General features: G+C 42.6%; 1 protein-coding gene across 1 annotated transcript in view; it reads right to left on the reverse strand.

Annotated features, from left to right (window-relative positions):
• Positions 1-21,979, reverse strand: part of GABRG2 (gamma-aminobutyric acid type A receptor gamma2 subunit) — a 150,177-nt gene extending 128,198 nt beyond the window's left edge. The window contains exons 1-2 of the mRNA XM_030213399.1: positions 21,867-21,979; positions 8,497-8,645 (exon numbers count right to left, since the gene is read on the reverse strand). Of these exons, the coding sequence (XP_030069259.1) occupies positions 8,497-8,645; positions 21,867-21,979 (262 nt within the window). The remainder of the gene's footprint in view (positions 1-8,496; positions 8,646-21,866) is intronic.
• Between the last annotated feature and the right edge of the window lie 3,697 nt (positions 21,980-25,676).

The raw sequence follows: 25,676 nt of genomic DNA on the forward strand, positions 1-25,676 counted from the left end.
GACGTTTAGTGCAAGACATCCAAAGTCTGATTTAGACATCATAGTTTTTGAAAACACGTGGATGGGGCACCTCAGCGTGTTTCCAAAAACAATAATCTATAGCCCAAACATCACCAGTCTAAAAAAAACCTGTTATATAAACAGTTTTCAATGTACAAATTATTGAGCTTATCTGTTCTGGTCAAAATGTGCAATCATATCAAGTAAATACAAGAAGACGGAAGAATAATGATGCAAAGTCCATATTCAGTGAAGCAAAAAAGGGAATATAGATTTGAGACAATCTTCCAAGTAGGTGAGTTAATCTGTAAGCAGAGCCCAGTGAGTCAAAATCAGTATCTTAAATGTAATCCTGTAAACGACTAGGAGTCAATGCTGGAAAGCCAGCAATTGGGAAGCACAACTGAATCTCTTAGCTCTTATTAATCACTTAACAGCCGTAAGCCGTACTTTGGATTAGCTGGACCCACTTAAGAGAGACCAACATTGTAGTAATCCTTTTTATAATAAGTAATAAACAATGTCTTTAAATCATGAGGACTCATACAAGGGTCTAACTGATCTAATTCTATATAAGACTGAAAACGGTCCTAGTTACAGCCATTGATTTGAGGCCTCAGGGAAAGGCCACATGTAAGAGAAAATCTATTGAAGTAGCAAAATCACAAAGCAAAAGAGGGACTTCCTGAATTAGAAGGGGCTACTGCTGGTGAATGGCCAGCTTTAGTAAAGCAAATAGTTGTTTAGCATTAATGTACGATCCCTAAGCCAACTTGCTAATGTTGTAGGGCATGACTTGAGAGTAAGGCCTAGAAAGAGAGGATCAGCGGTAAGAAAGCTCTGTATATTATCTGCATAGATGTAATGATTGCAACCCAGTAATTGAATGAAGGAACGAAGAGGTTAAAGAAAGATACTAAAGTGAGTAGAGTTTAAAAGGGATCATTGGGGGAAACCAATGCAAGTAGATATTTGTGCAGCCCTTATAAATGAGTGTTTGTACAAATAAGATTTGAACTGCCAAAGCACTCTGCTAATGAGGCCAAGGTCTTGGAGAATGATCCACAAGATGAAACACCAAAGAGAGATCTAAAAGCACTAGAAGTATAATTTTTTAGGGATGTACATTCATTTGAAACAAGGGAAATGTAAATGACATTTCACTTTTATATTTTTTTCTGACATGAAACCATAAGGTTTCTTTTCAGTGTTAATAAATTTTAGAATTTTTTTTCCATCGTTAATAGCTATCAGACACATGCCAGCCTTGAACTGGTGAACCCTGGATTGTAAGGCAGCTGCCTACCAGGAGAAGTTATTCTGCCTGTCAAGACTTTAGTTGTAGACATCCCATTCTTAGCTGTATCTTGTATTTCTGGTACTCTTAGTTTCTGTTTCCTGATTGGTCCAGTGGGAATCAACCCAGGGCGAGTATTTCTGCCCTGAGCTTGTTTCCTGTTGTTTCTGTGTTGTTGTTGTTGTTTTTTAATTTTTATTTTTTACCAGTAATGCATTTAGTTTCTGTTTTTGCCTTGTTTTCCAAGGGCCTATGATTCCAATGTCTTGTCAAACTCTTTGCTTTCAATAATCCTCATTTGCCTTTTTGTGTTAGATACACTTCTTCCAGGTACAGTAACATTAAGACTTACCATGAACAATCCTAATTATTGTCTTGTTTCAGTCTAGCATTCAAGACAGGAGTCCCTGCTATTATGACGGAATGAACCAGCCAAAGTGAAGGTGCTGAAAGGTCTACTCAGTCACCTAAATTAAAAACAAAAACAACAAAAAACAACTGATAGAAGAACTCAGCTAAATTTGAGTGCTCACACCAGCTTAAGCAGAGCAGTCACAAGAGCAGTCATATTACCCAGTTTGAAAAGGGAGATTTTTTGCTGGTGTCAGGGAGGATTGGAGGGGGTCAGGGGTGGGTCGGGTGATGCTCTTAAAGGGGTGCAGGTTGTTATTAGGGATTCAAGTTATGATGGGGGGTGTTAGGGTGACTTGCCATGAGCAGGGTTTTTGTTTTGTGTGAATAGAAGTTGCAGTCATTTCTTAACAAAAGTGCCCTGAAACAAACATGTATAAAAGCTAAATAAAAAAAAAGACCTGCAAATGACACAGGAAACTAAACAAAATATTATTTTGCCTGCACATCTCTAATTGTCTCCCAGCATCCAGCACTAATCTATTCTTGCTGACCATATCTGTAGGTAAGACTTCTGTGTTTACAACTACCTAGTGCTTTCCATCAAGCAAAACACGTTGGCAATTTTTATTTTATAAACATAGAATAAATTTTAACCTATAATGCAAATGATTTATTTTGAGCTATAATTTCTCAGGCTGTTATATGAAAATACAAAATAAGCAGCCAGCTTGCTAAAGGTTCCATGGCTGATGGTGTCTCAGAGGTCAATTAACTATTAGTAAACACACCCTGAATGATGCACCCTGAAGTAAGACCTGTACATTCTTCAGTAATAAACAACTGTATGTTTGAATACAACAGATCTGTTAATTTTCAAATTTTTCACATATTTTAAGAACGTTTTATCAATATGTTGCACATATTCCTTAAAAAAACTTTAAAGTGCATTATAAATTTTAATGCAAACAGACCAGTTGAATGCATATTAGTTAATGCATGTTAAATCAATTTGAATACATTCTCAGTTGCCAAAATGTAGGTGCCAGGATGATGCATAATAAGCATTAAGGGCCTCATATTCAGACCACGGGAGTTAGCCTGGCTAATTCCTGCAGTCAGCACTGAGCCTGGATATTCAATGCTGAGCTGATTCCGGTGACCAGCATTGAATATCCAGTTTATTTTTGGCCAGTTTGAACTTAACCGAATAGCGCTGATTATCGGCTTCACTGGTTAAGATATTCCACCTATTGATATGGCCATATTTGGCTACCAAACATAACTGTAAATTCAAATGTCAGATGCACTAATTGATACAGTTGTGAAACAAAAATGTGACATGAATCCTACAAAAACATTGATAGACCACTTCTAAAGTTTGTGTAAAAAGATGGACTCGTTTCACATAGGCTTCTTCAAGAGTCCCCACTATCCCTGATGGACCCGTTTCGCATAGGCTTCTTCAAGAGTCCCCACTATCCCTAAAACAGCCAAAAACATGAAGATTATTTCCTGCTAAATGACTCATTACACAGACCAAACTGAGTCAAACAATCTATGTAAACGCCGAATTCCATTACCTACAGAGCTGTAGTTTTCTGGCATGTAAAACCGGCAGCCAGATTGCAGGAGAATGCCCTCTGATGCTAGCACCTAGTGACTTCAGAGGGTGTTCCCCGATAGGAGCCCTTAAATGGTTTGGGCACTATTTTTTCAGTCTGGCTGCCGGTTTTACATGCTGGAAGACCACAGCTCTCTAGGTAATGGAGTTCGGCATTTACACAGATTGTTTGACCCAGTTTGTTCTGTGTAATGAGCCATTTAGCAGGAAATAATCTTCATGTTTTTGGCTGTTTTAGGGATAGTGGGAACTCTTGAAGAAGCCTATGCGAAACGAGTCCAACTTTTTACACAAACTTTAGAATTGGTCTATCAATGTTTTTGTAGGATTCATGTCACATTTTTGTTTCATAACTGTACCAAACATAACTGGCCAGATGCTGAATATTGGCACTGACTGGCTATGTCATGGGACATAGCCGGTTACCCGGCTAACCACTAACTACTGGATTCTATATATCACGCCTAGCGTTCTGCTCCAAAATCCAAGCGTATTCTATAACAACGTGCATAACGTAATTGGCTTAACAAGCCAATCAGTGTTTTTAACAGCTCTTAACAAGAAATAATGAGCACTAATTGGCAATAACTAGAATTTACATGCATAACTCGCTAAGCATATTCTGTAATACATAGCACCTAAATTCTAATGCACAGAGCCAAAAAGGAGCATGATTGTGGATGAAAAAATGGACATTTTGTGGGCATTCTAAAATTTACATGCACTGATATAGAATATGCCCCTCTGCACCTACAACTATGCGCCGGTATTTATGCCACGTTTCCCTTGGTGAAAATGGATGCACGTAGTTCTACACCCTGGGATAACTAAGTGTATTCTTTATACTGTGCTTAAATCTAGGTGCCACTTATAGAATATGCTTAGGTGGAAATTTATTCTGTGTGGATTTTTCAGGTGCCACATATAGAATCTAGCCCTAAATGCTAATATTCAGCCAAGACAGCTGACTATCTCTACTACTATTACTACTTATCATTTCTATAGCGCTACTAGACGTACGTAGTGAATGTTAGCACTTAGCCAGCTAAGTTCCATTTAACTGGCCAGGTGCCATTCCTGGCTGTTTAATTGGTTTTCAATATCGGGGGGGGGGGGGGGGGGGGGGAATTCTATAAAGACAGATGTGCCTGGAACTGCTGTTACAGAATACTAGCATAATTCCACATTTAAGCACCTAACTTGAGGCACATGCACTTATGCCATCTCAATGGCTGACATAAATGCTCATGCTTAACTGTAGGCAGTTAGGCATGTAAACTATAATATCCTATAAACTATTGGGGGGATAAGTGATTTAAATGGGCAGAGGCTTAATTTGCTGCTTAATTCACTCAGGGACATGTGACCATTGATATTCTGTGGCCAGTAGCCCTTAACACGGCAGTGCAGCTGGATATTGGCTCTGACCAGTCATCAAAAATAGGGAAGGTCAGGGGTGGTACAGGAGGCAGCGTTGGGAAGGAGCCAGTAATTATGTGGGTGCCACCAATATTCAGTGCCAGCACCTGCATAGCTAAGCAGGTGAATCTGAACAGTTCAAAACTATCAAAATGGCTGCCTTGACCTCTAGCATTAGCTTAGCAGTACTTTGGTAGTACAGTAAGGCTGTCGTGAGAGGTTGTGGCAGCAATATTGGAAAGGCAGCCACTAGGAGCAGGAGTGAGTACACTTCACTTCTGCCCCCACCACCCCGACTGGACAACCAGGGATTGCAGGTAGGCCTAGAGAGGCCAGCTTGCATGTTGAGGGATAGGAGGGGTGGGATCTTGTATGGTTGGGGTGGAGGAGGAGGGGGATTGGAGTCCCGTGACAGGTAGGAGGGGGATTGGGAGCAGAGGAGAGGAGCAGAGGTCCTCTTCAGCTTTCTTTAGAGGGGGAGGGGTTATGTGGGTCCCAGATGATATTCAGCCAGGGACCACATAACTATCTTATGTGAGCCCTGGCTGAATATTAGTCAGGACACACCTAGCAGCCAGTGCCAATGCTAACACATGGCCCAGCACTGAATACTTGGGGCTAATTTAGTCAGCCACGTCAGAGTTTTAAAAAATGCTGACCACTGCCAGTTAAATATTGACCCATGTGTGCATAACTGCCTGACACGCCCTCATCCCACCCATGCCCCTCCAGGTCCACGCCCCAACTGAAGTTATATACTCTGGAAATTGAGCGCCCAACTTATAGAATAGTGAATAAGAGTAGTTACATGTGTAACTGCTAATTGGTACCAATTAGCACCAATGAAGTCCAATTATAGCCAACAATTGGCTGTTAACTCCAATTAACACCCAATTATTGAATTGCCACACATGCAATTGACCTTATTCTATAACTTCTGCAAGCAAATTTGTACTCTAGTTGGAAATTTGAGTGTGCAAGTTTATAGAATAAAGAGGAAATTGTCTTAACTATCTGGTTAATTATCTGAGTACCAGTCTGAATATTACTGGTTGTCAAATTTTAACGGGATTTTCAACACCAGAGGGTATCTGGATACTGATGCTGAATATCTGGGTATAAAATAACAGTGGCCAGTGTTCATATCAAACACTGACTGTCATGGCTAAATATTATCCCCTTAGACTGTAAGCCCTTTGAGGACAGGAAATGCCTATTGTACCTGAGTGCAACTCACCTTGAGCTACCACTGAAGCTATATAATAATAATCATCATCATTATCATCATCATAATCATAAATATAATACATTGGATTCTCTGGGTAACATTTCTGTAGAAATATATTGGGAGGTCTGCTCTCCTTGATCAATTGTACTTCAGTTAGCAATGTTGTTTTTAGGTGTCATCAAGTCAGTGTCAACTGAATAGCTGCCCTGAACTGTGTTCTGTCTTCAGTCAGTAGCTAATCATTGGCAGAATGGCATCCATAACTGTTGTTATTGATTTGATCCATCACATTGCTGGTCTTCCTCTTTTGCATTGACCTTCAATCTTGCCACGCATGATGTCTTTTTCTAATGATTTTTCTCTTTGCATGATGTGTCCAATGTATAAAAGTCAAAGTCTTGATATTTGAGCTTCCAATGAAATCTTAGGTTTGATCTCCACTAATACAGATTATTTTTTTTCTTTGGGCAGCCAACAAGTATATGCAATATTCTTCTCTAGCACCATGTTTTGAAGGCATCATTTTTCTTCCTGTCTTGTTTCATCACTGTCCAACTTTCACATTTATATGATATTTTTGAAAATACCATGGCTTGGGCAAGTCAGATCTTAGTATGCAGAGAGCATCTCTGCACTTGAGGTTCTTATCTAGGTGCTTCATGCCATTCTGCCAAGATCAATACATCATTGGATTTCTCGACAGCTTGTTTTATTATTGATTATTGATTCAAGTAGGTTGAAGTCTACTCTTTCTATTAGTTTAGAATGCAATTGTGAGTTTTATCAGTTGTCAGAATACTTGTCTTCTCCATATTAAGGCACAGGCCCATTTTGAGACTATGTACCTTGATTTTGATAATCAAATGTTTTAGATAATCTTCCCTTTCAGTTAGTAATACCAACAAAAAAATGGTGCAGTCCTTTTTAGCTTTCTTGCAATACATTCAAAACTGGTTTCAAACCTTTTTACAGTACATGTCACAAAATCAGAAGGCAGTTTATTTTGTTGTTCAAAATCAGTTTTCAAACTGACTATAGCATGTTTAGATTGCAGCGATGAATCTCGTATGTATTATTAGAGATTTAATCTTTTTTTTTAATATAACATTATTCAATAAAGACAATTTTCAAAACCAAAAATAAAGAATGCAAAAGTATGTGTGATTGTGAATTGTGTGTTTGACACTGCTAGGTTAGTAAGTGTAAAGACAAGGAAATGATTTTTGCAGAATCGTCACCCATTTGTATTGATCCTGTCTCCTCAGAGAAGGAGTGAAATACTTAATGTGATTTGAATTTAGCTACGTGGAAGGGTTTGGGGAGTATGTTTGATTGCAAGGGATAGTAATTCTATAAAACAAAGTTATCGTCCTTGTTCATAATCTCTGCCCTGCAATGGCAAAAAGAAGCAAGTGCTCCAATAAAGATAAGCACAAGCTTCTTTTTGCCATTGCAGGGCAGATCTGCTCTGAGGTATGATAACGTTGAGCTAATCAAAATGATTGTGATTGTTAGTAGTTCAAAGCGGGTAACAAAGTAAATCAAAAAACAAAAACTTTAAAGAATGATGACAAAAATCTGTTAAACAAATAAGCAACGCTTGCGGTTCCCAAGCAGTAATGCCGACGGAGTCCATTCAATGTGAATGGGCTTTGTTGGTATTACCGCACAGGGAGCTACTAGCGCGGCCTAATAAAAGAGGCCCTAAGTCTTTAAAATTGTTACAGAATGAAAATTAACTGATAGAACGTCAAAGATCTATAGGAAGTGAAAGCCAAAAATGAGGAGCCTCTTAACAAAAGGACATCTCCAAGACCTGTTTGTATCTAACATTTGAGAAAGAAGGCAAAATCAATTGAAATGGATCTCTAACTCCAGAGATTCCACGAATGAGAGGAAAAGAAATGAAACTAAAAAAATACTCGGGTGCTCTGCTTTCAAGCATTTTAAATATTAAGCAGGCCAACTTAAATAAAACTCTCAGGTGAATGGGAAGCTAGTGCAAAGAAACAAGAGCAACAGTAGAACTATCAAACTTTTTAATACCAAGAATAAGTTTAGTGAACATGTTCTGTAGCAACTGTAGTTTAAGTCGCAATTTTACAATGAGGGGTGAATAAAGAGCATTGCAATAATCTAAAGTACTCAAAATGCAAGATTAAACTAGGATAGCAAAGTGTGTTCTATCAAAATAACGACGAATATGATGCAACTGATGAAGTTTGAAAAAATGATTTGAGTTAGATGTGGTTCCAAAGAAAGAGAAGCATCTAATATAACTCCAAGGATCTTAGAAGATTGATCAATTTTAAGAGATAAATCACTAAACATTTAGAAGCGGGAGAGAAGAAGGGAAAACAAAAATTCTGTTGGCAATATGATGGACTGTTAATGAATGTTAGCGATATTGTTAATTCTTACAATAAAAAAGATTGAACTAAAAATGAAAAATAAGAAAGGAATCCAGCTTTCATAGAGTACTATAAAAACACCTGCCCCCACTGCCCCCCCCCCCCAACATGCTGCCACCCAGCCCCATTTACCCCAAAGGATACAGTGCAACAGAAAAGTACATACCTCCTATATCAGGCCTGAGCTTGTTGTCATATCCCTCCAACAATCCATTTAAAATGCGAGTTACATCATTCTCATGGAATTTACGGTTTAAAACCCATGTTCTGTTTGATGCCACATCCTCATAGTCATCATCTTTTTGGCTGGAACTGCTAGAAAAAAAAAAACAATAAAAATGACACCACATTAGATAAACAACTTTATCAAAAACTATGGGGTCTATACTTGACCCTAAAATGCAGCAAAATTCAGTGTGGGAAGCAAATTATCTTCAAAAGTAAACCTTTTATCCTAAGTTTTCTTATATCATTAGGGGCTAGATTTACTACATATGCTACTGCATTATAACAAGCTAACATGCATTATCAAGTGACCTATTTTATGTAATGGGATCTTTTTGCAGGTAAGCATTAGCATATACAATGCAGCACTGTGTTAGCATGTTCTAACGCTGTTAGGCCAAAATTCCATATATGGTGCTGAAAAATCAGCCCCAATAAAATTTCTCACTATGCGCTATTCTACAAATGGGGGTCAGAGTTGGGCACCGATTATAGAATAGCGTTTAGTGGCAGGATCTGCACCCAATTTTAGGCCACATATAAGAGACTGCACAGTCCTGTCAGGGGTCTTTTTACTAAGCTGCAGTAAAAAGTGGCCTGCGGTAGTGTGGGCGTGTGTTTTTGGCATGCGCTGGGCCATTTTTTTTACCTCAGCTGGGAAAAAAGGCTTTTTCTAATGGTGGCAGTAAATGGCCATGTGCTATAATTAATGTAGCATATGGCTATTTATTGCCTGAGCCCTTACCGCCAACCATTGAACTAGCACTAAGGGCTCTTGTGCTGTACACATGGTGCTCATGCAGTGTGCACCAATGTGGCTGCACTGCCCATGGTAGAAAATCAAAAATTATTTTCTAGCATAGGAACCAGCACGTGCCAACTTTGGAATTACCAGCGGGCGCCCGTGCTACCCCAGCGGTAGTGCCGATTTAGCATGCGCTACCCGCATGTTAGCCCTACCACTGCTTAGTAAAAGGACTCCTTAATGTGGTAACCCATAGCTACTTAATTTCTGAATATCTGCATAAACTGGATATTCAATGCCGAAGCACTTCACTGGTCATCTTTTTCCTATCATAAGTGAAGTTTCCCTTTAACATAGGTAAATAAGTAACATAGGTAAATAATTGTATAAGTCATTTTTGCACATGTGGCAGTACATTCACATAAATAGATATTATAACATAGACCCAGAAGTAAAAGTGCATGCGATGGTATGAACATGAACAAGTATATTTTTTACCATTGGCACTGCCAGGGGTATAGTCTGGATGGAGCTTGTAAGTATGCGTGTTGGTTATAAAATACCCTAATCTACATATGGACTTGTGAACTTGATAGTAGAGGATGACCAAAACTGGTTTCTCCAGTTTCAGCCAAAATAGAAAGTGTGGCTGAAATTTGCCACTCCTGAAACCAAAACTGGCTGCTAGAGCCGAACTGAACCAGGCCTCAGCACTGAATGAGCCCCCACTCCCTCCCGGGGGAGGGTGGAAGAGGGAACAAGGGGGGCGTCTACTGTATGGGGTGGAGGGAGAGCTAGGGAACCCAGTATAAAGTTTCGGCCAAAACCGAAACAAGGTTGAACATGAATTTTGGGCAGGTTTCAATGCTGAAGCTGAAATCAAAATTTGGTTGGCCTCTACTCAAGAGCAGATGTAAATGTCTGCATCTGCATTCAAGGCATGATTTTGGCCATTTAGTATTTTTTATAAAGGTACATTGAGGGGCATTTTCTATATGACATCTAAATCCAATTTTAGATGTTTGCCTATAGTTCCCAACTTCCTCCTTCCACTTTTGTGAAGAGAGACCACATCTGTTCTTCTTCAGTCATCCAGAACCACTCCCTTCTCAAGAAAAGCATTGAAAAGGTCAGATAATGGAGCCACCAGCATTTCCCTAAGTTCTTTCTGTACACTCAGATGTATCCCATCTGGCTCTATAACTTTGTTTAGTTTCATTTTAGCTCACTCCTCACAAACAGTCTTCTGTAAATCATTCAGGTCCATTATTTACTCAAATACCTTTAATTTATGTTAACTAACCCCAAAGATATAATAAAAGCCTTTCATTGTTTCTACTTCAAACTGTACTCAACTGAAACACCTTTCAATATAGATGGATTAGAATAATTTTTAAATTCATTAAGAAAACCGTCTTTTTCAGACACAGATAATAACATTCCTAAAGACCCCTTTCAACAACTGAAATTCAAGACCAAATAAAACAACTTAATATAGGCAAAGCACCAGGTCCAGATGAACTTCTAAGTGAGTTTTTTAAAATCTTTTCTGCAGATCTCTTACCTCATCTAACACTTCTTTTTGAAGCATTGGAAAATTGCCCAACTAATTGTAACAGATTTAGTGAGGTCATAATCACTGTCTTGCTTATTTTCGAAGGAGAAGGCCGACCATCTTCCGACACAAATCGGGAGATGGCCGGCCTTCTCCTAAGGCTGGCCAAATTGGTATAATCGAAAGCCGATTTTGGCCGACTTCAACTGCTTTCCATCGCAGGGCCAGCCAAAGTTAAAGGGGGCGTGTCGGAAGTGTACCGAAGGCGGGATGAGGGCATGCTTAAGAGATGGCTGGCCTCAGCCGATAATGGAAAAAAGAGGCCGGCTCTGACAAGCATTTGGCCGACTTTACTTGGTCCTTTTTTGTTCATGATCAAGCCTCAAAAATGTGCCCTAAATGACCAGATGACCACCGAAAGGAATCGGGAATGACCTCCCCTTACTCCCCCAGTAGTCACCAACCCCCTCCCACCCAAAAAAAAAAATTTAAACATTTTTCCAGCCTCTATGCCAGCCTCAAATGCCATACCCAGCTCCATGCCAGCAGTATGCAGGTCCCTGGAGCAGTTTTTAGTGGGTACTGCAGTGCACTTTAGGCAGGCAGAGCCAGGCCCATCCCCCACCCCTACCTGTTAAACTTGTGGTGGTAAATGGTAGCCCTCCAAAACCCACAAGAAACCCACTGTACCCACATGTAGGTGCCCCTCTTCACCCATAAGGGTTATGGTAGTGGTGTACAGTTGGGGGTAGTGGGGTTTAGGGGGGTTTGGGGGCTCAGCACACAAGATAAGAGAGCTATGTACCTGGGATCAATTTGTGAAGTCCATTGCAGTGCCACCTAGGGTGCCTGGTTGGTGTCCTGGCATGTGAGGGGGACCAGCACACTACAAATGCTGGCTCCTCCCACGACCAAATGCATTGGATTTGGCCGGGTTTGAGATGGCCGCCATTAGTTTCCATTATCGGCGAAAACCAATGGCGGCCACCTCTAACGCCGGCGATCTCTAAGGGCAGGCCAAATGTTGAGATTTGCCTGGCCCCAACCGTATTCTTCAAACGAAAGATGGCCGACCATCTTGTTTCAATAATACAGTCGGGTACGCCGCTTGACGGGGCCACCCTTATAGATGGCCGGCCCCATTCGATTATGCCCCTCTGTATTACCTAAACCAACTAAAAATCCTAAGCTTGTTTCAAATTTTAGACCCATATCTCTACTTAATTCAGACAATAAAATGTATGCAAAACTTTTGGCAAATAGACTAATATCTACAATTATTCACCCCAATCAAGTTGTTTTTATGCCTCAACGATTAATAACCGATAATGCCCTCCTTTTCCACCACGTTTCTATTCATGCTAAATAGGATCCAAACCCCATAGTTGCTCTATCAATAGAGCAACTATGTCTTAAAATGGATTGGAATTCACAATGATTTTGTGAACAAAATTAAGATCCTATATAACTCTCCCTCAGCTCGAATAATAGTTAATACTTTCCTTTCTGAACCAGTTGCTTAGATACCATAAAGATGATGATTGCACTAAAAATACATTTTATTCTAAACATGATCCCTGTTTTATTCACCAAAAACATTTATAAACAATTGGACAAACTTCTCAGTCAATTCCTATGGGCAAATAAGATTCCAGAAATAATGCTTACTACACTCAAAAATTTGAAAGATAAAGCAGGAGTCTTTTCCTTACTTTTTTTTGCATAAGTCTTTTATTTTATAACAAGCATCCCGATGGCTACTGAGAGACAAAGAACATATTCCAATATGGCTCCAAATTGAAAAGGAACTTTGGAAACCATTTTGTCTCTATCTCCATACACTTCTTAGTTTATTAGATACTCTGAAGGGTAATATCATAATCTCTTCTTCCTTTACTTGTCTTTTACAGTTAGACAAACTAATAGAAATTTCATATGATTTCAACACTCATTCAATGATCTGGAATAATTCAACAATTTTAATTAATAATAAGCTGATACTCTGGAAAGGATGGTTTAATAAAGGAATCTGGTCCCTTGATCAAATCTTGATTGATAATAAATTGAAATCTTTCCCAATGTTACAAGCACAATTTGAATTGTATCCAATTCAACAATTTTGTTGGATACAATTACGTTTTTATGACATCCAATCATTATCCAAGTTTACTATCAGGCTCATTTTCGAAAGAGAAGGATGCCCATCTTTCGACACAAATCCCCCCCTACCTGTTACACTTGTGGTGGTAAATGTGAGCCCTCCAAAAACCCACCACAAACCCACTGTATCCACATCTAAGTGCCCCCCTTCACCCATAAGGGCTATGGTAGTGGTGTACAGTTGTAGGTAGTGGGGTTTGGGGGGGGAGGGGTTGGGGGACTCAGAACACAAGGTAAGGGAGCTAAGTACCTGGGAGCAACTTCTGAAGTCCACTGCAGTGCCTCCTAGGGTGTCCCGGCATGTCAGGGGGACCAGTGCACTACGAATGCTGGCTCCTCCCACGACCAAATGGCTTGCATTTGGTCATTTCTGAGGTGGGTGTCCTTGGTTTCCATTATCGCCAAAAATCAGAAACGACCAAGTCTAGGGATGACCATCTCTAAGGATGACCTAAAATTTCAAGATTTGGATGTCCCTGACCATATTATCGAAATGAAAGATGGACGTCCTTCTTGTTTTCGATAATACGGGTTTCCACGCCCCTCCTTCGGGACATTTTGCGAGGACGTCCTCAGCAAAACTTGGGCATCCCTTTTGATTATGCCCCTCCACGGGGGCTAAAACAAGTAAACCCATTTCTTCATCAATCTTCCTCCGTTCTCTTTTTTTTTTCTACATCATAGAATTTTATGGACTGCTCAAAAAATGAAGGTTGCAGGTCTGTCGAAAGATGGTGGCTGAGCTACAAAGGTGAGAAACACAGACATTGGTTACAGTCATGCTCTCCCTCAGATGCGCGTGGCTCTATCTAGCTGAACTGTGGTCACCAGCGTAAAACAGAAGGGAAGGGGGGAAGGTGTGCTACTAAATGTCTATCTGCTTAACAAACAGATAGAAACCCCTATTTGTTTGTTTTTTTTTATGTATGCTTTTACTTGAGACAGAATGATTCTTTTTATAGCTTCTTTCCCTGACCCTGATACTTTATCCCTGGTTTTGCAATTTAAAAAAAAGACGAGGTATGTTGACCCCCTACAGTAAAACTAAATGTATCTTAGTTCTTACCTCAAGCTAGTACTATTTTCTAATACATCATGAAAGGTAGTAATTTTCTTTTCTAACTTCTACAAAAGACATTTGTGTATTTACTTGTGTCAGCTGTTCCTGGTTTTTTGGTTCATCTGTTAAAACAAAACCATTGCTGAGTTGTAAAAATGCAGTATTTTAATAAAGTGAGGAACTGGTTATAATCAAGCTGCTTGGAGAAATACTTATTTATAAGTAGCATTCACTCCCGTCGATTTGCTGAGCAATTTATCAAAGTAAGCAATGTGTGAAATGCTATCCATTCATGCACTAAGGGCCCCTTTTACAAAGTGGTGGTACCCGTACCACTGCTTTTCCATACGTCGTGGGCCGGCGGTAGTGTTGCTTCCACCGCGTGACATTTCTGGCGTGACAGTATTTTTTTGGGGGGGGGGGGGGTGCTGGGGGCTTACCCGATGGTAATCGGGCAACACTGTGTGCTGCCTGGTTACTGTTGGGTTAGTGCAGAAGCAGTGGCATACCTAGCTTCCTTGCCACCCATGGCGGGTCACCCTTTCTGCGCGCCTCCCCTTAGGCACATCACAGCTACCCAGGACCACAGAGAAGGGTGGCAGGGGGGACATAATTCCATGGACCCGGGCCTCCAAGGGGGGCCCGGCGCTGCAGTCCTACCCGCCCTCCGTTGTCGACCTTCTGCCACCGGGCCGGGCATTGAAATCACAGCACCTCTCACCTCCATGTGAAGGCGCTGCAGGCAGCAGGACAGCAGATCACTTCCCTTCGGGCCTCCTTCCCTCCCTGTGTCCTGCCCTCGTCTGACGTAACTTCCGCGAGGGCGGGACACAGGGAGGGAAGGAGGCCCGAAGGGAAGCAATCTGCTGCCCTGCTGATTGCAGCGCCTTCACACAGAGGTAAGAGGCGCTGTGATTTCAATGGAGGGGGCGAGTGCAGTGGGAGGAGCGGCGGCAGCAACCTTGGGGGGGGGAGCGGCGGCAACCTCGGGGGAGGGGGAGCAGCAGCGGTGGCGATGACCTCGTGGGGGGCAGCGGGGATGGGGGCCCGGCGGCTGCCTTGCCCCGAGCTCCAGTGGCTGCCTTGCCCCGGGCTCGGCCCAGTCTCTCGGCGGCCCTGCACCTACCACCAACCCCCCCCCCCCCCCCGAGGCACGTCACATCTACCACTTTTCCTCCTAGCAAGGGGGTGCACTGCGGAGCAGTCGTGTGGCTGGCCAGTCTCCTGCCCAGGAACAAGAAGTAACGTCAGAAAGAGCAGGGGACCAAGATAGCCGACAGCTGTGCAACTGATCTGTGCTTCCCCTTTTTGCCTGCACCCAGGGTGGACCACCTGTATTTTCCTGCTATCTCACCTCTGCTGATCAGAGGCCTGGTAAACTTGAACCAACTAATATGGATTCTACAACCTGTGGCTTAAATACATCAAAAACCAGCTTTCTACAAAGGAAAATTACTTCTTGGCATAGCTGTGCTGCTGACTTCCTCAAGGACATATGTCTACGTGCACTGGCCATCCACCTTGTCTCCTGGGAGCATGCAGAGTGAACTTCTCAGGAACAGTGTCTTCGGTAACAACTGTGAACAATCACACTCTTCACTGATAAGTTATTCTAGGTGGACACTCACAAGTCCTCTTTGTCATGACAGTGGGTTATCTGCTGGACAGAGACATGGATGGTGATTGGTCCATATGTCACCTGACCGAGAGTAGGGTCAAGGATGGGGGATGAGAGAGAAAACTGAAGTTTGGAGAACAAAAGTGAGGAGAAGAAGATTGGCCTGGTATGGTTCTCTCTCAGATGAGTTAGAGACTTTTGGCCTGGACACCAGTGAACAGAATTCCTTGTGTTAAAAGCTAAGGTCAGATCAGTTGCAGCTCTGGTTACAAAAGACTGTGTAACCAGTGTACAGAACAAAGACCTTGGATTTTATTCCTGGACTGGGATAGACTTGCATGTACTCTGCAGGAGTCTAAATGGAGAAATCCAATTCATCACCGGAAGTCTGAATCCTGCAGACCCAGGGTGAGAAAAACACACACACACACACACACACACATATATATATATATATATATATATATATATATATATATATATATATATATCTTTTGGTACAGTATTTTTGTGGTGCACAAGTATATTTTTGTAACTTCTGCCATATTGTTATTTTTATATCTGTAATAAATAATATATTTCCATTTTTGGCATTATTCCTTTCAATGGTGCAGCCTGTCAGCTGAGCTTAGGGCCACTTAAGAGGAATTGTCATATTCTTAGCAAAACGAGTCCAGAGTGATTACTGGAAGTACCTCTACACAACCCAACCTCCCACCCTTGGTACACTACTGTGCAGGAGCCCTTATCGCCTCCTAAAGAGGTGACGGTAAGTGCTCCCTCCGGAAAAGGCCACACGGCAATTGTGCACTTAATGCACAGCTAATTCCTCTCTCTTTTTTTTTTTGTCTTTTACCCATTGCAATAAAAGAGGCCTCAGCACGTGGTAAATCCGTGTGCTGATGCTACCACATGGCCCCTTTTCCCACAGTTTGATAAAAGGGGCCTTAAGTTATTACAAGGATTAACTTCTCCACCTCTTAGCCATATTCTGTGTATACATTCTGAGCCCTATCACATAAATTTGCTTCTTGAAGTTATTGTAATTTGTGTTATATTCTGTACATTATTATGTTTCATGCACTTTATTGTTTGTTCATAAGCCATATTGAACTTGAATCTATTTTGGGCTAATGCGGGGTATAAATGTCATGAATAAATAAATACATTTATACTTGAAGATCATTCTTGTCATTTTGAGTGCAGACTAATACTTGAATCTTTCAAATGTTTCCTTCAGGAGCTATATTGCTATAACACCAAATAGAATATTGGATCATAATAAGTTGGCATTGACTTTTTCTAGTTCACAATACTGATGGATGCATTTCAATATATCAGACTTATAACTTGCAAATCTTCACGATTCAGCAAGAAACAATAATAACATACATTACATAATAGCAAACCTAAAACATGAACAAATATTAGCAATAAAAAACCTTATAAAATTATCAACTATATATAAGTATCACATAAAATAACTTTTCAAAAAGGCAAGATGGCAAGACTAAAATGTTCTAGCCATGATATTGAAAAAGTGAATCCCTATGTTTTTGTTCCTAAGTTAGGTTCCTAAGGGGTCCTTTTACAAAGGTGTGCTGAAAACGGCTTGCAGTAGTGTAGGCGCGGGTTTTGAGAGCTTGCCAATCCATTTTTCAGTGCGTCTGTGAAAAAAGCCTTTTATTTTTTTTTTGCCGAAAATGGATGTGCGGCAAAATCAAAATTGTCGCACGTCCATTTTGGGTCTGAGACCTTACCACCAGCCATTGAGCTAGTAGTAAGGAATCCGGGCGGTAATGACCTATGCACATCAAATGCTAAGCCTCCCCAGCCGCAGCAGGAGTTAGGCGTCGGGCGGGCGAGCGGCGCCGTGAGTCTCCCCTTTCCCTCCCCTTGTTTACTATCTGCCCCACGCCATCTTTAATTTACCTGCGTCCCAGCGTCGGCCCCTGCCTGTCTCTGTTCTTCCCTCCCTTCACGATGTGTTCGTTCTGCAGAGTCCCGCCCTCGAGGAAATGATGTCAGAAAGCGGGACTCTGCCGAACGAATCACATCGCGAAGGAAGGGAAGAACAGAGACAGGCAGCAGGGCAGGCTTTGAAATGACGCGGCGGGCTGAAGCTGGGATGCAGGTAAATTAAAGATGGCACGGGGCAGATAGTAAACAAAGGGAGGGAAAGGGGAGAGGAGAATCACGCTGGCACTGGGTATGGATGGAGGGGGGCAGGGGACAGAAGGGAATTCAATTGCTGGATATGCATGGAGGGCAGGGAAGAGGAGGGTTGCTGGAATGGGTGGATAGAGGGGATGGCAGGGGAGAGAGGAGGGTTGCTGGAATGGGTGGATAGAGGGGATGGCAGGGGAGAGAGGAGGGTTGCTGGAATGGGTGGATAGAGGGGATGGCAGGGGAGAAAGGAGGGTTGCTGGACATGGGTGGAGGGGAGGTCAGGGGAGAGGAGATTTGCTGGACATGGGTGGGTGGCTAGAGGGGAGAGGAGGGTTGCTGGACATGGGTGGATGGAGGGGAGGGCAGGGAAGAGAGAGGAGGGTTGCTGGACATGGGTGGCTAGAGGGGAGAAGAGGATTGCTGGACATGGATGGCGAGACGGGAAGACAGGAAGGAGGTGCACATGAATGAAGGGGAGAAATTCTGGACATGCATGGAGGGAGGGAAGACAGAGGAAGGAGATGAGATGAGGGAAAAGGGAGAAAACCTGCACATCGATGGAGAAAATAGGCAGAAGCTGGATCCACTGGACAGTCAAGTCTGCAGAGGACCCAGCTTTTACTTACGGATGTAAGGCATGAAATGAAGAAGAAAGGCAGAAAGTAAAGAAATAAATGGAAAGGAAGCCCTGGAACCGGAGTTAAGAGGACAGATAGCAGCAGAATCGGATACTTGGCCAGCATGATCAGAAAAACAAAGTCACCAGACAACAAAGGTAGAACAGATCATTTTATTTTCATTATAGTGTTTGGAATATGTCCACTGAGAATCAGGTGCTCAACATTAAAAGTTTATATTTATTTATTTATTTATGGCATTTTATTCCACATTAAACATGAATTAGGGTGTTTTGTGGCTCTACATGAGAATTGTGATATTATGATCCCTTGTTTCATATTGTTGACGGTCTGCATTTTCTGTATGGGTGGTATATTAGTGTATTAGCTTCTGCCCAGTGTAATATTTATGGTACAGTAAGGTTCTGAGTGTGTTTTTGCACAAAGTTGTGCATAGTGTTTTGCAGTTAAGTGATTGTGGTTAGTATATGCTTTGAGCAACCACTTTATTCTTTGACATATGATACATAGCTAATATCTAAATTTAATAAAAGGTATTAATTGTGACTTTTATTTTTATTTATTTATTTTTTCTGTGTGTTATCAGACAATTATGTAGTTAAGCCCCACCCCTGGCCCCACCCCTAACCCCGCCCCCTTTAGCCTCCCCAAACAGTTGGGCCACCGACCGCCTATGAGCTATCCTAAATTCACCCAGTTAGCTATGCAGTTGACGGCACTGAATATTGCTGACATTTCTGGAAGTTCAAGGTACAATATGTTACAGTAATCAAAGGGGTAATTTTACTATGGAATGCTAACATATTTAGCATGCGATAATGATTAGCATGAACTAAATGATAAGACATCCATAGGAATATAATGGGCTTCTTATCATTTAACACACACTAAATCCATTAGTGTACCTTAGCAAAAGGACCCCAAAGGATGGAAAACATAATGATTCACCACCTGGTGAAACTTTTAATTTCAAATGCAGGATCAGTCTGTATACTATGTGCATAACAAAAAAGTTAATGCAATTCACATTTCTTCACATTGATTTGAAAAGTCATTCCAAAAGGATCAATTTTAACTGTTGTGCTATTATTTTGCATGAGTTTTTTTTTTTTGTTTGTTTCCTTTATTTTCTGGGTGCATTATTCCTGTCTAATCTCTAATTCCTCTGCTGTGCTAATGGGAACAATAAAATGTGAACTCACAACTTTCTTGTAAACTCACTAAAGTTTAGAAAATTTACAAAAGGCAATTCTATAAAGGTGTGTCTAACCAAATATACCAATTTTCACGCCACGTTTATAGAATACCTGCACCTGTGCCCATGATAGCGCCATAAATTGCCAATTACACATATAAGTGCAGGTGATCTTCTATAATCTTGGTACCTATGTTGTTTAGTGGGCCATACCCATGGATGGAACATGGGCATGTCATGGGCATTCTGCCCAGCATATGCACAATTTATAGAATACTATCAGCTGTACATACTGCAAGGCACACATAGGACATTGACCAGGGATAAGCTGCCATAGCTAAATTTCAGCATGGTTTAGGCATGCTTTAATGCCATTATAGAATTGGGAAGTGGCGTAACCAAGAAATTTTTAACAGGGGGTGCATATCCTGTGCCCCCTCCCCCACCCAGTACCTTAAAATCATCTCTACTCCAGTCTTCACCTGGGCAGCGGCAGCAGCATTCATAGGCTGCCTGTGGCCTACACGGGACTTCCTCTTTGAACCAACCCTGCCCTTCATGAAACAGGAAATTGTGTCAGACGGAGTGGAAGGTTCAGAGAGGAAGTCCCGGTGAAGGCCACAGGCACCTACGAGTGCTGCTGCTGCTGTCCGGACTGGCGGGGAGGGAGGTGGGGGGCGGGTCTGACGGGGTGTGTATGTATCACATACACCTTGAATAAATATCCCACTGGATTTAGGACTAAGTGTACCCCTATTTGGTGACTTAATTTAGGTGCCACTTTATAGAACTGTGACCTTTTTTCTGCCATGTAGCAAATCAAAGAGACATACTGTTCCTTTTGGGTGCCTAGGGATATATTTTAGCAAAATCATGCTTGCAGTTGAAAGCATTTCAACTAAGCCCAGACAAAATACTTTCGTATTCAAATTGCACGTGTTGTTTTTCTTGTGTAATTATCACTTGGTATGGAAGGTGATAGTGATTTACCTATGCCAATATCTATTCAAAGGGGACAGTTTTCATACTGTTTCTGTCTACAAAGACTATAGGTACTTTTTATTTAAAAAAAGTTTTGCAGTAAGCTTCAAAAAGAAATTATGCACGTAAAAAATTGCCACGTGTCCATTTTGGTTCTGCGAGATTACTGCCAGCCACTGACCTAGCGGTAAAGTCTCACACAGTAACCGGACTGTAATGACCTACATGCGTCAAAAGCCACTTGGTGCACGTCGGACACGCGCATCCAAAAATAAAAATTATTTTTTCAGTTGCACGTATCGGACGCGTGTCAAAAACGAAATTACTGCAAGAGCCATGCGGTAACCGGGCGGTAACTTCATTTTGGCACATGTTGGGCACACATAGACATTTATGCGACTTAGTGAAAGGGCCCCATAGTGAACAAATAACTACCATAGGTGTTTTTATAGAACATCAAGGGAAAGGAGGCAATGCGGAATGAATCAGTACTGATTCACTGCCCTTAGTTCTTCCCCAAAAGCCTTCATCAGAAATAAAGATTTCAACTCCTTTTTACATTTACTGTAAGAGGATTCAGACTGTACTTAACTAAACACTGACTTCCAAAGAAAGGGAGCAAGAAAAAAGAAATCAGTGTTTCATGAAGTGGTGGAGGAGGGATGGCTCAGTTTCTCAAGTTGAGATCTCCTGAAATGTGATGATGATATAGGCAATGGGGGACTGGGCTCCACAATGTAGTAACCCAACTAACAGGGGTATTGAGCCTATTCTATGAGAACACTTTAAAGATTCTTTTAATTTTGTGAACAGGGATTTAACGATGGGATGGAAATTTTATTTTTAGTTCTCTGAATTTTAACATTTTCCATTACTGTATTCCTGGTTTACTGTATAAGGCCTTTTCTTCTTTATTAGAACTTCTTGTTTCTCTTGGTATTAATTTGAGTAATACCATTTTATTAGGTGATTTTAATCTTCATATCAGGGGCGTACCTACGGGTGGGCCTGGGTGGGCCCAGACCCGCCTAATCTCAGCTCAGGCCCATCCACACAGCAACTCTCCGGTCCTCTTCCTCTTACCTACCACATTTGTTTAAAGTGCGGGCCGGGTCCTGATCCGGAAGTGGGTAGGTGTAGGCGGCAGCCATTGTAGCACTGCACGTCAACACCGCTACTCTATCGCTCACTTCCCGTCTGGTTTCACTCTGGAATCTGCTACTTTGCGCTCCACCTCCACACTACAGTGCACATGACGGCATCGCAGTGCTGCATGGGAAAATCTGCTGGCTTTCATCACCATCGGTGTCACGTTCCTCACTGACCCTTCGATGGATGAATCAGCCTTTTTTGTTGATCTCCCCCCCCCCCCCCCCCCCCCACAAAGCCTTAGCCTCAGCACTTTCCTGCGGCCCCACAACAGCGCACCAGTGCCTGCACCAGTGCCTGCCACCACCGAAGCACAGCTACCCAGCCCAGGTAAAATATATTTTTACAATTTTAATGTGTACAGTCTAATGCTGGCTGAGGGTGGGGTTCTGGGTGGGGGTGAGCTCTTCACTGCGTATGGCAAAAAAAGATATATTTAATCATTAAATACACCTTTTTTCCCTAGGCAGTGAAGAGCCTACCCCCACCCAGAAATCCATCAACAATACATTTTAATAGTGCCCAGGTTGGTGCCTTTGTGGGTTTTTGGATGGGGTTGGTCTTTGCAGTGCAGTACCTTGGTTAAAAAAAAAATTTACGTTTTAAATTTAATATAGGTGGGTTTCTGGGTGGAGGTGAGCTCTGCAGTGCCCAAGATATTAAAATAAAAAAGGTCTTATATTTAATGCTTGTGTCCTTCAGGGTGGGGAGATGCCAGACCATGGGGGGGGGGGGGGGGGCGGATGGGGGTAGGACAGGGCTGATGCTAGGCTACAGGGAGGGGTGGGGGTAGGGTAGGGCTGATGCCTAGCTATGGGATGGATTCTGGGCTACTGGGATAGATGGGGGGAGTAGGGAAGGAATAGAAGGGCAGATTCTGGGCTACAGAGATGGAGGGATAGGGAGGGGAAAAGCTGATACCGGGTTAAAGAACAATTTCTAATTTTTATTCCATTATGTACTATGTGTCTTAAGGGAAGGTCTCATTGGGGATGAGGGGTAAAAGTATAACTCATGTCCAATGATTTGAGATGTTTTTTTAAAAATATTTTCTAGGGGAGGTCCTTGACACAGCCCAACAACCGAAACATGCATGTTGGACAGCTTCGAGCCCCCAATCCGAATATCTTTGAGATAAGTGTCTAAGATACTAAAAATGTATTAAAATGATTAAATAAAGCCGATGAGGAGTTTGGTGCTAGATAAATTGCCATAAAACATATTTTGGACAATTATGCACCACTGAGGCAAGATTGGAAAGTGGAATAAGAATATTTGTGATAACATATGGGAAATACATTTAGGGGAGGAATACCGCTATGTCAACCACAGCAGATCTCTTACTTGACAGTGAGTTGTGCAATCATATCTATTAAGCATGTGAAATATGTCCTTTTCAGCCCTCTTTAGGCCTGGCTCCTGCTATGTAGCCACATACCAATGTCTGCCTATGTTCATGTCAAGTATTATCTCTTCATGCAGATGATCAAGCTGCCTAAGGCCAAGCTCCCAAAGATAAGAAAGGCCCAGCGCCAGCAGCAGCAGCAGCAGCAGCAGCACCACCACCACCACTCAATTTGTATTAAGTAGTATATTAAGTAATTAAATCAAATCAAAAGGAAATTACATCACAAATATCAGCAAGAAAGAGAGAGAGGAGGTGCATTTAACATAGTGTTAGCGACCCAGCCATCTCTCCAGAGGCAGGCAAGGGTGGAGATAATCCAAGATGTAAGATATATTAGGTACTGTGAGGGCCCTGTTTACTAAGGTGCACTAACATTTTTAGCACATGCTAAAAATCAGAATGTGCTAACCTTGTGGATGCCAATAGAAATATTATGGGCATCTACATGGTTAGCACGCGTTTATGCTTAGCGCTTGCTAAACACACTAACGCACCTGTAGTGTGGCTTAGTAAACAGGGCCCTAAGTGTCCTGCAATATAAATGGCTTTCTTCGCTTTATATCACTGGACTGTACAGTATTTCAGCAAAAGGATACATTATTTTTGCAAAAGGGTACATTCTTGAGTGTCCACATCCTATATAATAATTTGCACCTCCAACATTCTATGTCTGGATGCCTGGGCTCGTAACATCCATTCCCACTCATTGCCCCGCCCTCACGTCAAAACATCATGATGTCAGAGGGTGGAACAAAGAGGGGGAAGGGAATGTTGGAGGCAAGATGATGTCAGGAGGAGAGAATCGCAGGACATCGAGGGGAGGGAGGGAGGAAGGGAAGGGCAGGGGAGAACTGATAGATATGGATGGGATGGGAGGACAGTCATAGGCACACCATATAAGAGGATTGGGGAGGCTAAGCCTCCCCAGCCCAAACGTGACCTTCCGCTGGCTGCTGCCCCCCCCCCCCAAAAGCAGGGCTGCTTGGTGCAGCAGCACTGTAGCCAGGCAGCTCTCAGACGGTCCCTCCGCTCCTTCCCGCCCTCAGCTCCCCGATCGACAGCCCTCCTCTCCGTTCCTCCCCCTCTTGCGCATGTTTAACCCTTTTACTTTCAGGCACAGCGACGGCAATAAAGAGGACAACACAGCAGGCTCGCCTCCAACTTCTCCCTTCCCTCAGTGTCCCGCCTTCTGTGATGATGCATTTCCTGTTTCCGTGACAGCGGGAAACTGTGTGAGGGAAAGGAGAAGCTTTGTTGTCCGCTTCACTGCCATTGCTGTATCTGAAAGTAAAAGGGTTAAACATACGGGATGGGGAAGGAACAGAGAGGAGGGCTGTCAGGGAGCTGAGGGAGGGCAGGGAGAATTGCTGGACATGGATGGGAGGGCAGGAGGAGAGAAGAGATGGCTGGAAATGGAGAGGACGGCAGGGAGAGAAGAGATCGCTGGAAAGGAAAGGAGGGGAGGGCAGGGGAGAGAGGAGAATTCCTGGAAATGGATGGATGGAGGGGAGGGCAGGGGAGAAGAGAGGAGAGGAGAAATGCTGGACATTGATGGATGGAGAGGCAGGGGAGAGAGCAAATTTGCTGGACATGGATGGATGGATGGAGGAGAGGGCAGGGGAGAATGGAGAGTTGTTAGACATGGATGGATGGAGGGGAGGGCAGCGGAGAGAGGAGAATTGCTGGACATGGATGGGAGGGCAGGAGGAGAGAAGAGATGGCTGGAATTGGAGAGGACGGAAGGGAGAGAAGAGATCGCTGGACAGGAAAGGAGGGGAGGGCAGGAGGAGAGAAGAGATCGCTGGAAAGGACAGGAGGGGAGGGCAGGGGAGAGAGGAGAATTGCTGGACATGGATGGATGGAGGGCAGGGGAGAGGAGAGGAGAAATGCTGGACATTGATGGATGGAGGGGGCAGAGAAGAGAGCAAATTTGCTGGACACGGATGGATGGAGGAGAGGGCAGGGGAGAGAGGACATTTGCTGGATATGGGTGGATGAAGGAGAGGGCAGGGGAGAATGGAGAGTTGCTGGACATGAATGGATGGAGGGGAGGGCAGGCGAGAGAGGAGAATTGCTGGACTTGGATGGATGAATGGAGGGGGCAGGGGAGAGAGGAAATTTACTGGATATGGGTGGATGAAGGAGAGGGCATGGGAGAATGGAGAGTTGCTGGACATGGATGGATGGCGGAGAGGGAAGTCAGGAAGGAGATGCACATGGATGGAGGGGAGGGAAGAGAAGAGAAATGCTGGACATGGATTGAGGGGAGGGAAGAGATGAGAAATGTTGGACATGGATGGAATCTGAATACTCTATCTTTTAAAAAATACTATAAATAAAAATCACAAAAAAAGAAAGATTAAAACATAGATAAAACGATCCATATCTCATACCCCTGGAGCATATTACTTATTATACACCCTTCCCAATTATTATTTATCAT

This window comes from Microcaecilia unicolor, chromosome 8 (assembly GCF_901765095.1).
Source record: "Microcaecilia unicolor chromosome 8, aMicUni1.1, whole genome shotgun sequence".
NCBI classification, from domain to species: domain Eukaryota; kingdom Metazoa; phylum Chordata; class Amphibia; order Gymnophiona; family Siphonopidae; genus Microcaecilia; species Microcaecilia unicolor.